Consider the following 17822-nt stretch of genomic DNA (forward strand, 5'->3'; position numbering starts at 1 on the left):
GTCTGTGTTTTTTGTTAACTTTGGCTGCATGTGATCATTTCCTTTGCTGCTTTCGAGAATGAAATTAAATTTCTTTATCTAGGCATTTTCCAGAGATTTCACCCAAGCATAATTAAGCATTTTAAAGAATTTTGTGGAAAGATAATCCCAACTTTAGCTGGGAAGCAATTGGCAACTGGGAGGAAAAAAGTCTCCTAGAAGTGTCTTTAATGGGCAATTAATTCTGATGCTGTGTTACTTAATGTTTAATTTTACCTATTCATTGTCAAGTTCTGGAAAATTCCTAGTCCAGTTTCTCTGGTCCAGTAACTTTTATTTTTCTACTCCTAGTTTCTGCAGGCCTAACTTTCTTATTCCTTTTTCTGAGCTTTTTAATAAGTTCTAACAAATGAATACTTTAGATGTAAATTCTTTTAGCAAAGAAAACACATTTTTTTCTTTATTTTTTCTGAAATGTGCGTCATTGCATAAATTTTTACAGTAAACACAATGCTTATTAATACACTTTACCTCATATATGCTTGTACAGAAAGATTTAAAAAGTGATTCTTCTTAGGCCATGAAAATTGTTATTAGTCTGTCTACTATTTACCACTGCTGAATATTGGTGCAGTTGATGGCACTTAACCTAAAGGAGTATAATGCTAAGTGTTAGATTTGAATTTTTATTATCATTTTTTACCTTAGTTCTTTTTGACCTCTGGATTAAGGTTGATTCCTTTCAACCACCGATATATTCTTATTTTGCAGTCAATTTATATTTTTATGTAACATATCCTAACATTATAATACATTAGAGCTAAAATTGTAATTTATTGGAAAACATCTCATTCCATCTTTTACTGATTTTTATTTAGATAATTTTAGACTCATGGGCAGTTGAAAGAACTAATACAGAAAGATCCTATGTACATTTTTCTCATTTAGTTTTTGAATTGTTAGAATAGTAAAGTTTTCCCATTGACATATTTTATTTTTGCATGTTATATATAGTGCATTAATAGACTTTGTGTAGTGGTTTTAATATACTTAAATAATGAGAAAAGAGCAGTTAATTGGTATCTTCTTGTTTTGTAGTATCTTAAGGCAGGTTCCTTGAAAGATCCTCTGTTAGATGACCATGGAGATTTTATTAGAATGTGCACAGCCATGAAAAAGATTGGTTTGGATGACGAAGAAAAGCTTGATCTGTTCCGGGTAGTAGCTGGTGTCCTGCACCTTGGAAATATTGATTTTGAGGAAGCTGGCAGCACCTCAGGTATTTTTTGTTTGTTCATTTGTTTGTGGTTGTTTTGTTTTAAAGACGAATAAAATTAGAAGTTCTGTCATTTCTTTGCAAATTCAATCTCTTTGTATGCAGGCTTTTTAATACCCTGAAATTTCTAGAATATACTGTGTTGTGTGGTAAATCTTGGAAATGAAGGATGCTGCATTATTAGTCATTATGAGCTCTGTTTTGAACAAGTCAGTGATACTGAGGGGGAATAAATTCATTTTATGAAGGATAAGTAACCGTGACCAGCAGAAGGGTCATATTTAGTTAAATTTTTCAACTGATAATTCTACTTTGCCAGTATGTGCACAGCATAATTCTCTACCATATATTAAGGTATTTTAACATTTTTCTGGTTCATTGATATAAACTTGGATCAGTTAATTAAGGCAATTGAATATGTACCAGCCCATATACTTTATTATTTGGAAATGAAAATAGTTTATACATTATGCAAAATAAAAAGAACATGTAAGTGCCTTCATGATAGTAACATTTGAACTCCAGTGTTTCTACATAAACAGTAAGACTTTTTATGTAATCTTAAGTTGGATCCTTGAATACAGGGGTTGGAAAACTGTGGCCCATGGCCAAATTTGACCAGCTGCCTATTTTTGCAAATAAAGTGTTGGTAGAACAAAGCCACACTCATTCATTTGAGCCTTGTCTGTGCCAGCTTTCATGCTACAGCGGCAGAGTTTAGTAGTTGTGACAGAAACTGTATGGCCAGCAAAGCCTAAGATCTGACACTTAGAGAAAAGATTATTGACTCCTATATAAATACATTATTAAAATATTTTATATTAAAAATAAGTTAAAAATGTTGAAAGCACTGTTTAATATAGTAGTCAATAACATGGACTTTAGTGTCAGATCCCAGAAGCTCTCTGACCTTTGCTTTTCTTTATATGTAAACAGCCCATGAGAAGTACTTTTAAAGTACAGTACCTAGCAATAGTATGCATATAAGGAAGGAGCACAAGAGGAAGGAAAAAAGAATATTTAAAAAATGTGTCTGCTTGGGGTAACTGAGTGACTCAGTTGGTTAAGCATCCGACTCTTGGTCGTGATCAGCTCAGGTCGTGATCTCCCGGTTCGTGGGATCGAGTCCTGTGTTGGGTTCCACGCTGACAATGCAGAGCCTGCTTGGGATTCTCTCTCTCCCTGTCTCTCTGTCCTTCCCTTGCTCATGCTCTCTCGTGCACGCGCGCTCTCTCTCTCTCTCTCTCAAAATAAATAAACTTTAAAAAAATGTGTCTGCTATTTGCAAGACCCTTCGTATTTTGCGTTTCATCGTAAACAACATATAATCATAATCTAAATTTCATAAAGATAATGAGGTAAGGGATATTATCTGCATTTTATGGAAGTGGAACCTGTACAGAAGTAATGTGGTTACTAATGAAATTGTAGATGTGAGAACTGGGTTCCACCCACATCTAACTAACTCAGGTACTTGTGATAATTGGCCCAAATTGCTCCCAGTCACTGAAACTTCCCAAGAGTCCTGATCTGTGAGTGAGCAGACTGGAATAGATAGTCTTCATGACTCTCAAATTTAATATCCTGTGATGCTGTGAAGTCAATAATGTCACATGCAACACAGTGTAGTTAAGAGTATAAATTCTTGAGCCAGAGTATTTGCCACTAGGGTAGTAACCTGCCTGTGTGGTCTTGGGCCGGGAACTTAACTGCTCTCTGTCTCCGTTTCCTCACCTGTAAACTGAGGATAACAATAGTCCTTGCCTCATGTTGTATAGAGGAATAAATGAGTTAAATATTAAGTGATGTATATACTTACATCCAGTACATAATAATCATCATAAGTGTTTTTAATGATTAAGTAAAATAAAAATACAGATTAATTCCAGTTTAAAATGAAAAATAAAAAAAGCAAAATCAGGTATGTTCTTAGTGTGCAACATATTTTTAGTTTTTTTGAAGGATTTGAAATTTTTATGTCAAATTATCACCCTATGGTAGCACATGCAGATGTATACAGAGATCATAAACGTGGTGTGATCCAGTAGTGGAAAAAGCACTTACACAGTCAAAAGGCAAATAATAGCATGTATTTACATTAACTTTTATTTTTCTTTTCAAACTTCCTTCTGTTGAAAATGAGCAGAAAGCAGAGCAGATTGTAAAGAGCCACTGAATGAAGAAAATTAATAAACTAGGCTATTTTTGGCTATTTTTTATTTTAATAGTTCAGATTTTATTAATCTCCATTTTTTCCTGTGACCCTTCCTATAGATCCAAATAGTTTCTTTCTAGTTAGAATGGATTCCCTCCCCCCCCCCCCACCACCACCACACACAGGGAGCTCAATTTTGGCATGTCTTTGCAACTTAGAAAAGCTATGGATATTTTTATAATTATTTTAAAAGAAAACTATTCTTCTAAGTGTTTAGAAGACTCATATCGAAAAGTTTCTGCATGATGGCATATACAAAAAATACCTAGTGGGACTTCCTGTGTTTTTTAAATTCTGCATGACAGAAGTAAATGCTACTATAACAACAAACTTAAAGAGTATTCAGAGAAGTTCTTTTCTGGAAGGAAGTTCTTTTCTGGAAGGAGAGTGACATGAAAACCTTACATTGTTTTACAAGTGTTTTGCCTTTTTAAAACTTTTAAAATATATGTTTTCTTATGTTAGCTTTACATAATTTCTCAAAGTGTATAAGAAACCTTGCAAAATAGTAATGGTGAAATGTTTCAATACATTAATGAATTTTTGATGGCCAGTTGATTGACTTACAAAATTTAGATAATCTATGTGTGTTTAGTAATAAGAAATCAGTAGTAAGCTTATTTTTACAGAATTAAAGCTTTAATATATCTTCTAAGTATTCTTGTCCCCTCGTTCTTTTTCTTTGGTAACAGCTTAATTGAAATACAGTTCATAGGCCATTCAGTCCACCCATTTAACCTACACAATTCAGTGGTTTTTTCATATACTCAGAGTTGTGCAGTCATCACTGCAGTTTAGTTTTTTAGAACATTTTCATCACTCCAGGAGGAAACCCCATACCCTTCAGCAATCACTTCTCATTTCTTCCCAAATCCCTCAGCTTTAGGCAACCACTAATCTACTTTCTGTCTCTATAAATTTGCCTATTATGGGAATCTCATAGAAATGGAATCATACAATATGTGGTCTTTGTGACTGACTTCTTTCCCTTAGTATGTTTTCAAGGTTCACCCATGTTGTAGCATGTATCAGTATTACTTTTTTTTTTTTTTTTTTTTTTGGCTGGGTAATATTCCATTCTGTGGATATACCACATTTTGTTCATCATTTCACCATTAGATGAACATTTGGATTGTTTCTGCCTTTGGCTATTATGAATAATGCTGCTAAAAACATTCTTGTCCATGTTTTTGTATGGGCATATGTTTTTATTTCTCTTGGATATATGCAGGAGTGGGATTATTGTCATATGGTAACTGTGTTTAACCTTTTGAGGAACTGTCAGACTTTTTTAAAGTATATTCATTTCAGGGGCGCCTGGGTGGTGCAGTCGGTTAAGCGTCCGACTTCAGCCAGGTCACGATCTCGCAGTCCGTGAGTTCAAGCCCCGCTTCAGGCTCTGGGCTGATGGCTCAGAGCCTGGAGCCTGTTTCGGATTCTGTGTCTCCCTCTCTCTCTGCCCCTCCCCCGTTCATGTTGTGTCTCTCTCTGTCCCAAAAATAAATAAACATTGAAAAAAAAAATTAAAAAAAAAGTATATTCATTTCAGATCCTCATCAGCGACGTATGGAGGTTCCTGTTTGTCCACATCCTCACAAATGCTGTCTGATTATAGCCATCCTGGTGTGTGTGAAGTGTTTTTTATTTGCATTTTCCCGAAGGCTCATGAGATTGAGCATTTTTTCATGTCTTTATTGACCATTTGTATCTCTTTTTTGGAGAAATGTCTGTTTATATCCTTTGCCCATTAATTGGGTTGTCTTTAAAAAAAAACCCTTTTTTTTAATGTTTATTTATTTTGAAGGGGAGAGAGAGAGAGAGCATGAGTGAGCAAGCATGAGCAGGGGGAGGGGCAGAGAGAGAAGGAGACACAGAATCCGAAGCAGTCTCTGGACTCTGAGCTGTTAGTACAGAGCCCGACGTGGGGCTCAAACTTACGAGCCATGAGACCATGACCTGAACTGAAGTCGGATGCTTAACTGACTGAGCCACCCAGGTGCCCCAGTTGGGTTGTCTTTTTGTTGTCAAGTTGTAAGAGTTTTTTTTTTTTTTAATTTTTTAATGTTTATTTTTGAGAGAGAAAGATAGAATGCACGTGGGGGAAGGGCAGAGAGAGGGGGATACATAGAATCTGAAGCAGGCTCCAGGCTCCAAGCTCCGAGCTGTCAGCACAGAGCCTGATGCAGGGCTCAAACTCATGAACTGTGAGATCATGACCTGAACTGCAGTCAGACACTTGAACTGACTGAGCCACCTAGGTGCCCCATCAAGTTGTAAGAGGTTTTTAAAATATATATCACAGATACAAGTTCTTTGTCAGATATATAATTTGTAAATATTTTCTCTAAATCTGTGGGTTGTCTTTTAAATTTTTGGGTTGTGTTCTTTGAAATATAAAAGTTTTTCATTTTTCTATTTTGAGAGAGGGAATGTAAGTGGGGGAAGGTCAGAGGGTGAGGAAGAGAGAGAATCTTAGGCTCCATACTCAGTGCAGACCCTGACGCAGGCTCATCTCACCACTGTGAGAGCATGACCTGAGCCGAAATATAGAGTTGGATGCTTAATAACAGAGCCATTTAGGCACCCCAAAAGTTCTTCATTTTGATGAAGTGTAATTTGTCTGAATTTTTTTCTGTTGCTTGTACTCTTGGTGTCATATCTAAGAAATCGTTACTGTTCCAAGATGATGAGGATTTATGTCTGTGTATTCTTCAAAGAGTTTAATAGTGTTAGCTCTTAATTTAAGTCTTATTGATGGTGTGAGGCAGGGGTTCAACTTAATTCTTTTGCACATGGATATCCAGTTGTCTCAGTGCCATTTTCTGAAAAAGCTGTTTTTGTCCCCAGTGAGTTATCCTGACAGCCCCTTATTCATATAGAATCTCATGGTGTATTTCTCCTGAGACCACTCTATTAAGTAGTTTACTAATTTGTCATGATAAACTTATTATTTTTACAAATTCTTTGTAGTTTTGAAATTAGTCTTCAGATGAATTAGTTATAAAAATTAAACCTTAACTATTAGTAAAATGTTTATTTTTAGAATAGTAGTAATAAAAATAATAATAGCTAACTTTTATATAGTGCTTACTGTGTACCAGGTACTATTCCAAGAATGACACATATAGTAACCTCATTAATCTCTATAACAGCCTTATTAGGTAAATATAGTTAGTATTCTCTAAATGGATACGGAAACTGAGCACAGAGAGAATAAGTAACTTTTTCAGGGTCACACAGCTAATGAGTCTTACAACCATATCAGTGCAGAGGCACATTGCAGTATAGTGTCTTTCTGTATAATGCTTTTTAGAACAGCCTCCATAAGTATAAATCTATGTATATGATGTACAGGTAATTGCCGTTGCCTCCTCACACTCTTCCTGTTTCCCAAACAGGAAGCATAAGCACATGCATATGCATGCGTGGGTACACACAGCACACCACACACCACACACACACACACACAAAACCTCATATGTTGACAGACATCCACACTGACCTACTGAAGTGCCACCATTTGCCATTACAGTTACGTCTTGAAGTTTTCAAGAATTGTATGAATTTTAATGATAAGCTACTATATTTCTCTAGAGATTTACAAGGATTATAATCTATCATTAGTGTATTTTGCTTGCAGGGTCATAAAAAATGAAACAGTGGCAGGTTAATATTGATGAGCAGAATTCCATGAGATATCATAGACTGCCTCAAGTGAGGGTCTCCCACTGACCTTGGCAGTAGGAATGTCTGACAAAGATGGTGAAAAAGTGAGGTGAAATTGTAAGTCACAGATAAACCCGGTCTATTCCATAGATTTATATGTGAAGTCTACTTCTAAGAAATGGATCTTGAAAATCTAGTTTAATATAATGTCTTTTAATTTCAAATTTAAATGTATTTTCATTAGGTGGTTGTAATCTGAAGAATAAATCTAATCAGGCATTGGAATATTGTGCTGAATTACTGGGTTTAGATCAAGATGATCTTCGTGTAAGTTTAACTACAAGAGTCATGCTAACAACAGCAGGGGGCACCAAAGGAACAGTCATAAAGTAAGTTCCTTAACTCATTGCTCTGTAAAAGTACTGCCTTGTTGTTTGTCAAGGAAATATCTTTCTTTGACAACATGGAGATTTAAAGTTGATCTTTTGGATGATTCATTTCATTATAATGTTCTAAAACACGTGCTCGTTAATTAGAATTCTGTGCATCTTACTGCAGTAATCTACTATATAAATAAATGCTGACCTCCACAGCTCTTAAAGTTGTTCCTTGCATCTAGATATGCTGCATGGCACAGATTTGAAGTTTATAAAGTAAGAGTGGTTTACTTATACAGCTACAAAAATATGAGTTGATTATGTTAATCAGTATTTATTTTAGGCAATGTTTTTTCAGTTTTTCAGGACAGCTGGTTTTCTTTTTTTTTTTTTTTTATAATTCATTCTTTTGAAGTGTACAGTTTATTATTTTTTAGTATATGTAGAATCTTGTGCAGCCATTACCATTATTTAGTTTCAGAAGGCAACAGACCATTTTATTTTAAAAGTGATTTTCCTTACAAATGGCATGTTCTAAAAATTGTTTTTTTAACTTTTTTTTAATGTTTATTTATTTTGTGAGAGAGAGAGAGAGAGAATCCCAAACAGGATTTGCACTATCAGTGTGGAGCCCTACATGGGGTTTGATCCCACAGACCGTGACATCATGACCTGAGCCAAAATCAGGAGCCAGACAGTCAACTGACTGAGCCACCCAGCCACCCCTGTTCTAAAACTTACTGAGGAGAACTCACTTTAGTAAAACACTCAGCGAATGTAATTTCCCCATACCTCTCAGATTCTTCATTTGGAGGAAATTACAAATGACAAGAAAATAAGAGTCTAGCCAGAATTTCTTAAATCTGTAACCAAGAATTTCTAGGTTGTGTTTGGGTATCTGTACATTTTTGGCTTAATATTTTGTTTTAGACATTTCTGTTTTTGATACATAAAATAAAATTGATATTCAGCCATCATTCTGGGGGCACTGTAAGATCTTCACTTATGGGGGGAAACAGTCAGATCCTCTATCCCTTGCTAAATAAGGCAGGGAGTGAGTTCTAGTGACATATTTCAGGAAGATTTTCAACAATTAAACCGGGAGGATGTAAAAACAAACTTTTAGCCACTCAGATAATTTGGTAGCTCTTATGCTTTGGGAAACATTAGCAAGATATGTTTAGCCTGATTATTTGCTAAGCTGATTCCAAATTATTATAAACAAAACCTTAGCAAGGAGGGTGCATAGTAGTGCCATACAGTTGCTTGGTTCCTTAGAAATATTTCTGGGGTCCATGGAAAGTATGGATAAAGCACAGGTGTGTGATTTTCAGGTAGTATTTCCTCCATTTCCCCTTTGTTGCAAAGCAGTTCTTTTATGTGTTCTATGTATGGAGTGCTCACATAGGATTCACTTAGGAAAGGGTTCTGTTGCAGGAAGTTGGAAAACCAGTTTAGACTTTTAAGGTTACTTCCAAATTTGACAATTTTTCTGGTGTTCTCGTGGTGCCCCATACTTACCTTTATGATAGCATTTAGCAAGGCGTTTGAAAATTCACTTTTATGGCAGTTTCTTAATCAGATTTTAACTTTCTTGAGGAAGAGGGCTGTGTGTCTATATCTGCGACATCAAATACTGTAACACCATATAGTTACTTATATTAAATAGAATTGGACAGTTTGAATTTTAAGATGTAAGCATTTATTCCCAGTGTTAAACAAGGTGCCAAACTTTAGCTTGAATTAAATAGTTTCTTTTGTGTTTGAAGAAAGTTAAAAGGAAGATTATTCCTCTGAATGATTTTTTTTAATATATTCAGCATATAAAAGTATAAATTAAGGTCGTCAGTGGTTTGAGTCTAAACTTCTTTTACTCAATAATATATTTTTTATCTATGTGTAGATTTCTGTAGTTCTTTTAGTATGCTTCTTGCCTCATTTTTCTGTGCCTATTCACAAATGACCTTTTGTAGCTATTTATTTTGTTCTTCACAGTGAATGTGTTTAGGTACCCTTTGATCTTGGGTATCTGGCATTATTTTCACAATTATTACTGTAAAGAATTTTCATTGGTATAGTCTTCTTTTGTAGGGTACCCTTGAAAGTGGAGCAAGCAAACAATGCTCGCGATGCCTTGGCAAAGACTGTCTATAGCCATCTTTTTGATCATGTGGTCAACAGAGTAAATCAGTGTTTTCCTTTTGAAACATCATCTTATTTTATTGGAGTCCTAGATATTGCTGGTTTTGGTAAGTATAGTTTTGTTTGTGAATTTGTATGTTATTTTTTATTCAGTTTTTCACATATATCTAAAATTAAAAGAACCATTTTTTCCCTTGCAGTACCTTTCACTTGATATGTTTTCAGTTATGTGTCCATACCTACATTTCATTTTATGATATGATTTAATTAGGAAGCTGATGCTTAACAAAAGGAAAAACTCAGAGGTTTTGGTCACACTAATGCTAATAATAAAACATGTTGATTGAAACCATTATAGTTAGGAAATGTCTCTATACTCCTAAATGAATACAACTGAATAAAGGTAAAGTCTTGAGTCCTACTAATAAAGAGGATTAAGTCATTAAAACCACTGACTACAATGTAATGCTGGATATAAGCTGACCTAACATATAACCCAAACTCATTGCTATGTGTAGAAATTCATCACTAGTGTTAACAGATTGCTATTTCCAATGAATTTCCACCAAATGAATAAATATGTTTATTAAAGATATTTTATACATATAACTACATAATATAAATATAAATATATATTCAGGGTAGTATATATTAATTTATATTCAAGATAAATGTTTGAGAACAGCCACGGAGCTGTGCAACCAGAAATGAAAAGAATCACTAACATCTGAATGCCAGATATATTATTGTTGTGAATGACTATCTCCAAGTAAATCGGACCATTTTTATATTGGGCTTTATCAATGTGAGTGTTCCTTCTGGCTGCGTAGGAGTGGTGTTTTCCTCCTGTGTAGTTTGCTTTTGCCAAGAGAAGGTATGAGTATTTACTTTTGGGGAGGGGTAGAATTTTGGTTTTGATGTGATACATATTTTAAAATTTATAATTATTACCTTTGGTTCAAAGGTAGAAAAACACTCATCACTGAGGTAAAATTTTAAAATCTTCAGACATTGGTTCCTGGTCTGCACCAGTTTTAGTGTAACAGGCACATAACAGAATCTTAACATTTTAGAGCTACAGGGATCTTAGAGGTAATGTAATGCAGTCTCTTTGCTTTAGAAATGAGTGAGTATTCGTAATATTTTTTGACTATAATTTTACTGATTATACAGAAAAAGATTTAAAGCACTTGTCTTTTAAGCCACTTTTGTTCTTCAGTTAATTTAGATTGCTTTAACACCTTGTGCTTAAGAAACTGGTTTAAGTGGTTTACGTTTTGTATCTTTTACGATACGACATTTATCTCCTTTAACGTGTACCTTTTTTGTTAAGTAAAATGCAATTATTTTCAATACTTAATTGAAATACCTAACAAAATTTGTCTTGAAATAAGAGAATTTGGGGAGTATAATGCAAATATATGTATTTTTTTACTTAATTTTAAATTAAGCATTGACATAGTAAAATGTTATCCAAAGATAAATTTATAGTATGAAGTTGATTTGATGATGACTTTTGATTCTGGTTTTATGTTTTCAGAGTACTTTGAACATAACAGTTTTGAACAATTTTGCATCAACTACTGCAATGAAAAGCTTCAACAGTTTTTTAATGAAAGGATTCTGAAGGAGGTAATTGCCATTACAATTTAAATATAAGAACTGCATTAAGCTATTTTAATTTCAAGGAACAGAGGCATGCTGCCCCAGTTGATGGAGTATAATATGTAAGGTGGCCCAGAGGATCAGAGATGCCCAGAAAAGGCCCCAGGGGCTAGGTGTTGCTCAGGCACAACAGAAGTGTTTGTTGATACAGTGGAAGCTTAGGGACCCAATAAAAACCCTAACAGGCATCTCAGAAGTGAACATCTGTTGCTTCCTAGTGACTTTTGCTAGACTTGGTATTTCATTTGTTTCTTTTCCTGAGTCTGTTGCCCCTACTTCTGCCACTTCCAAACAACTTTCTACTCTATCCCTGACGTTGGCATCTCCCACCCTTCTTCTATGTCTCTCTGCTTCTGCCCACTCTGCTACGTGCTCACCCTCTCTCTGTGTGTGTCAGGAAAGCCACCAGATCGAGGGATGCAGTGGGGCCATTTGCTTGGAGTGCCTCTGGGCATTGTATCCTCTGCCACACTACTGTGTGCACTGCCCAGGCGCCTGTCAGTGGTGTGCCTACGGCTGGCCTCCAGTCTCTGGTCCAGGAAGGGGCTTGCTGCCACTGCTGTGGGCATGGCCAATACTCACAGTCCTGAGTCTAGGAAAGTTATAATTCTTTAGAGTGCAGAATAAGTAAAGATAGGTTTGGATCAGTTGATTTGTGATTAGGCTCCCCATTTTTACCTTATGTTTGAATTCTCCAGTATTTATCTACCAGTACCCTTGACTTTCCTTCCTTTGTGCTTTTTGAGATATGTTCTACTGAATGTGGATGGTAGAGTTAGAGGGAACTTAGAAATGATCTAGTTCAGCCTTTTATTTTACAGACGAAGAAAGTGAATTTCCAGAGCAGTTTAATGACTGCTGCAGGTCTGAACCTACCTTCCAGCTGCCTGACTGACAATACTGTTTTCTTCTCATACTAGCATTGCTGTTTTCCAGTTCTGTTCTTAACTGTATCTGGATCTGAAATGTGAAGTATTCTTTCCTGTTCCCATTCCATTAATCTTTTCCCACATGTTTGTTATGTTTTTGTCTTTGTGGGTTTCCCAGCACATTCATTTTTATACTTTTTACTTGTATACTATAGTTAAAGCCAGTTCTGGCATAAATAAACAGGTAAACCAAATACTTAGCAGTTAAGATAATTACTCTGAAAATGTTTTATCCAGCCACGTTAGTTCTTCCATTACTATTTGAAGTTGTACATGTGTACTTCTCACTTAACCTCCCCTAATTCTTCCCTTCCATGCCATCCCAGCAAGCTTTATCTAGAAACATAACGAGGAAACAGTATCTTGATATACGTTTATTTCTTTAACAGTTCCTTAAAATAAATGTTTGGGGGTACCTGGGTGGCTGAGTTGGTTAAGTGTGTCCTGACTCTTGATTTTGGCTCAGGTCATGACCTCATGGTTCATAGGATTGAGCCCCAAGTCAGGCGCTGTGCTAACAGCGTGGAGCCTGCTTGGGATTCTTTCTCTCAAAATAAATAAATAACTTTAAAATAAAATAAAATAAGATAAATGTTTGGATTTCAAATTCCAAATTCAGATTGTGTCTCAAATGGACGGGACTTCTAAAATGATAGAAACCTTTTCTAGTATATCTTGTGGGAGGAAATATTTAAACATTCGGGAAAAAAAGATTAAAATACATGTCAACCTACACTCATTTCGTTTTCACCCATCTGTAGTAAAATCCTTTTTTTTTTTTTTTTTTTTTAATTTTAAGAAGATACCAGACTTAGTCTAGGAACTCAACTTTAATTTGTAAATTATTTTTCCAAATTACACTTATTTTTCCCAGTAATATATTCCTTATATATATCACTGTGTAGATACTAGAACCCATTTGCAATTAATTGCTGTTTCCTTGATTTTAGGGCTTGTCTGTATATGTTAGGAAATTTCTCCTGTCTTTGGACAACAGTTTAGGACTAAAACAGTTTAGTTTGTTTAGCTCTTCTTTAAACTTTTAAAAATTATCACAGCCGGTTTTTACATTCTTCTGTAAATTTCAGGGGTTGGTAGACTCTGGCCTTTGGGAGAAATCCAACATGCTGCCTATTTTTGCAAATGAAGTTTTATTGGAACACAGCCATGCTTTTTCATTTACTGTTATCTGTGTGGCTGCTTTTGTGCTGCAGTGGCATAATTAAGTAGTTTTGACAAAGACACTATGCTTTGTCTCCCTCCCTCTCTAACCTCTTTTTTTTTCTTCCCCTCCCTCATGGACTTCTGTGATTGGGGGTGGGAGGGAGGGGAGGGTGGGTGATGGGTATTGAGGAGAGCACCTTTTGGGATGAGCACTGGGTGTTGTATGGAAACCAATTTGACAATAAATTTCATATTTAAGAAAAAAAAAGATACTATGGCCCACAGCTGAAAATATTTACTGTCTGGCCCTTTACAGAAAAAGTTCGTTAACTCTTGGTCTATTTTACTGAGAAGTTTGACTTTAAAATTGCTAACGGGGTGCCTGGGTGGCTCAGTTGGTTGAGCGTCTGACTCCTGATTTTGACTCAGGTCATGATCTCATGTCGAGCTCCATGCTGAGCATAAGACCTCCTTGGGGTTCTCTCTCTCCCTCTGCCCTTTTCCCCTGCTTGTGCTCTCTCCCTCTCTAAAATAAAGTAAAATTAAATTTAAAAAATGAATTTAAAATTGCTAAAGATATTTCAAAGCCTTGGTATTTCCTTGCTTTTGAATGGTTACAAACAGATCTGCATATTTCAAGAAAAATATGCTTATCTGCAGGAGGGAAAATTTCCACATATGTAAATCATATGTTGGCCATTTAATTTCTGACTTCATATTGCTTTAGGGACAAGGATTTATCTTCCCTAATGTTTTGTAAGTCTCTTTAGCTCCTGAACTTATTGGTATGAACCTTTGTACTCTGGACTAATCAGTAAATGTTATGATCAGAAGTGGCACAAAACAAGCCATTTCTTATACAGTATTTCCATATCTATGATTATGATTATTTCATTTTAGGAACAAGAACTCTATCAAAAAGAAGGTTTAGGTGTTAATGAAGTGCATTATGTGGATAATCAAGACTGTATAGGTATGTTTTTTTTATTCCACTTTTGGGAACTATGGGAAGATATAGTGAATGCTTTTACTAGTAATTTTTCTGTGCTCTGTGATTGATATTACTAGTTATAGGACTTGAAGCTGTGGTATTGGAGAGGTTTTACTTCTCTGGTACTACTGGGAATTTATTTTTCCTACCAAGGCATCAAATTCAGTATGTTGAAAGTTTTCCTAAAATTTTTTCTATTTGCTGTGATCAATATTTTTGTTCTTAAACCTAATGTGAGTAACTTAAGAAGGAAACAGGGGTGCCTGGGTGGCTCAGTTGGTTAGGCATTGGGCTTCAGCTCAGGTCTTGATCTCACGGTTCATGGGTTTGAGCCCCGCATCGGGCTCTGTGCTGACAGCTCAGAGCCTGGAGACTGCTTTGGATTCTGTGTCTTCCTCTCTCTCTACCCCTCCCCCGCTCACGTTTGGTCTCTGTCTCTCTCTCTCAAAAATAAACAAACATTTAAAAAAAATAAAATAAAAAAGAAGGAAACTAAACTGCTTAAGTAGTAAAGGGATGAATTACTCACCTAAGGAAACCCATGTTAGCCAGGCTCCAAGTGAGGTTTTTCAGTGTTTGGCTCTGTGGTTCTGTGGTTCCCTTATTTCTGTTCCCTGCTTTGGCAGCACCCTCTGGCCAATTGCAAGTTGGTCTCACAAGTTTTGTGAGTCATATCCAGATAATGCTGTGCAGTAGGAGAATAGGGTCTTTGTTTTTCTTGTCTGTTTTTATCAGTAAAGAAACCTTTTTCTCTCACCTCTGAGCTAGTGCTTAATCTTCCTTTTCTTTCCCACCTCATCTCTAAAATCAACTGTTGGTCAAACTTTGTTTTTTGCAAACTCAGTTTCACAATGGAGTCAGTAACTCATGCTACATTTGGACAAGATAGTGTAATATAATAATAATAATAATAATAATAATAATGCTTCACATTGGCACAACTTTTCAAAGCACTTACATGCTAGTTGGCTCACTGAGCATTGCCTTTACATATCACAGCTTTTCTTAGATCTCTGTGCCTTTGATTTTGTGATTTGATATCTTGGCTGGAATTCCTCCCCTGCCATTTATCTTTCAGCGCACTTTCATATCCTTCTACACCTATCAAAATACTCATTTATGGTTTAGTTCTGCATGCCCCCCTTCACCATCACCAGTTGCCTAAAAAGCATCATTCTTTGAGCAATGCAGTTCGAATTTTGATTTCTCTTTTTACATCCTATGGCTTTTGAAGTCTGTCCCATTTAGTAGTTTTTATATACTGTATTTGAGCACTTTATAGTTTTTTTGTACAAGCAAGAAATTCAAACAACATGAAGGGAGCATAAAAATGTCCTGTTACTGAACTTTTGTTGGAAGGCATTTGAATCACTATTGAAAAGTAGATTTTAAAAGCTAAGCATGAAAAAGCTTCTGTACTTTTACTTCATTTTGAATGTAGATATCATATGGAAGAGGAGGAATTTTTGGTTCCTTAGCTTCTCATCCAAGCTTACAAATTGGAATGGTTTTACATTAATCATATGTTTATGAACTTGTTTTTCTAGAACCTATGTTAGTTTCCCCTGCTATCAACATTTTTATGAAACTTTTCATAAACCAAAATAGTGTAAATCAGAGAAGCAGTTACCATTTTGCAAATGCGAAAATTCTTTTTGGGTTTCTTTCTATGAAAGCAGGTACTAATATAGGCCTTTTGTAAAAGTGAAGTGGCATAAAGCAAACTTTTCCATAGTGGGGGAAACCTGTTTATGATGTTACTTTCTGATAGATTGCTAAATCTGAAATAAAATCTATCTGCTTTCTATAGCCTGTGAAGATACTTACAATACAATCATCTGTTACATTACTTGTGACCAGTCCTTTAAATTTATAATCAGTAAGTTGTTCACATATCCTTAAAATGTTTTTACCCTGTCATATTTTGACTTTTTTTGGAATAGATTTAATTGAATCAAAATTAGTGGGGATACTGGATATTTTAGATGAAGAAAATCGCCTTCCCCAGCCAAGTGATCAACACTTTACATCTGCAGTTCACCAGAAACACAAAGAACATTTCCGACTCACTGTGAGTTTGCCATTCCAAAATTGAGACCCTGTGGTGGGAAGAGAAACCTTTAGAAAGATGTTGCATATTAAGTAATTAGAATAATAAATTATATGGGGCTTAGAAAAACTATAATTTATCCAGCACAGCATCCTCTATAGATAGGCCCTTAGTTTATATATGTGTATCTTGGATGATGATGATCTCTGTAATGAAGGCCCTTTTAGCTGGATGGAAAGTACATTTTATCTATCTAAAATGGATAAACAGGTTTACTTGCTATTTTTATGTTCTTCCTTTAGCAAAATGGACACCATTTGCTTTGCTTCTGTCATGTGACCTGGATCATGTTCCAGGGGTTAGCATCTAGAATCACAAGCAGCCACCAGTCTGCACATTTGTAAGACCAGTAATAAAGTTTATGGCTTAGAGTCTGACTTGTGCAAGCAATCCATATTAGATAATGGGTAGCCAATTTATTTTGATGCTCTTTCCTAGGGACTTTTGAATGGGAAATATACTCAGAGACACAGAACTGAAGCAGTAGAAAAGTTAACTACAGGGAAAAACAGAGATCAGTGGAAATAAATGAGAAGTACACTTCTGAAGGGGTTAGAGGACCTGGTTCCCTGAACTGTTGTTGGGTCATAGAGCTGTGCTTGAATCCTTATACCAGTGAACAGTAGGGCTTTCTTCATGAGGCTGGACCCTGAGGCTATTGAAGTGTTTCCTGGGTTCACCTAATTCTGTGTTTATCTTTACACTCGACCATCATCCCTTGAGGTAATACAAAGACAGCTCCATCCTTGTGCCCAATTAGCACAGAAAAATACGGATGTTAATTTCATCCAGGAAGATAGGTGCTGCCTTATCTTACAGAGAATAACCAAGAAAGAAAGGGAGGAAAGAAGAAAAGTAAAGCTGCTTAGACTTGCAGATGGCTCCCATACTGTTTATTATTTTGAAATTGTACCATAGTATATCAGTCATTGCTTTGATGGATCCAGGAGCTGAACTGAATGAAGACTAGTATTCTTGTTTCCTTACATCATTAACTAAGTTAAGAATGTGTTAGGTAAACAGGTTGAATGTATTTACTTGAAAAGTTGATGTAGTTGTGATAACCTTCTCTAGGGACTGATAGCAACCACGTGCCCCACTGACTTGGAGTTCTTCTATGTCCTTAAATATTTCTTATAATGCAGAGCCTGTGTCTCTTCAGTGGAGATAGAAATCAAGTGATACGAATCCTCACCAAAACTTTTGCTAAGATTGAAGATGTATATCTGGTCCTATATAGTCACTGTTCACTAGTCTTTGTTGTGACCAGCTTGCTTTACCAAGAGTACAGATTGCTAGTCAACAAAA

The 17822-nt window shown here is 35.6% G+C and overlaps 1 protein-coding gene across 9 annotated transcripts in view; it reads left to right on the forward strand.

The window, feature by feature from the left end:
• MYO6 (myosin VI) overlaps positions 1–17822 on the forward strand; it is a 145867-nt gene that overhangs the window by 85703 nt on the left and 42342 nt on the right. For 8 of the 9 annotated variants that reach the window (XM_040473984.1, XM_040473988.1, XM_040473985.1 and 5 more), the window contains 6 exons: positions 1078–1258; positions 7381–7525; positions 9605–9762; positions 11196–11287; positions 14314–14386; positions 16348–16475. In XM_040473984.1, coding sequence (XP_040329918.1) covers positions 1078–1258; positions 7381–7525; positions 9605–9762; positions 11196–11287; positions 14314–14386; positions 16348–16475 — 777 coding nt within the window. The remainder of the gene's footprint in view (positions 1–1077; positions 1259–7380; positions 7526–9604; positions 9763–11195; positions 11288–14313; positions 14387–16347; positions 16476–17822) is intronic. The other variant, XR_005789837.1, reaches the window with a different exon arrangement.

The sequence above is a fragment of the Herpailurus yagouaroundi genome, unplaced genomic scaffold, assembly GCF_014898765.1.
Source record: "Herpailurus yagouaroundi ecotype Mexico unplaced genomic scaffold, PumYag 139, whole genome shotgun sequence".
NCBI lineage: Eukaryota > Metazoa > Chordata > Mammalia > Carnivora > Felidae > Herpailurus > Herpailurus yagouaroundi.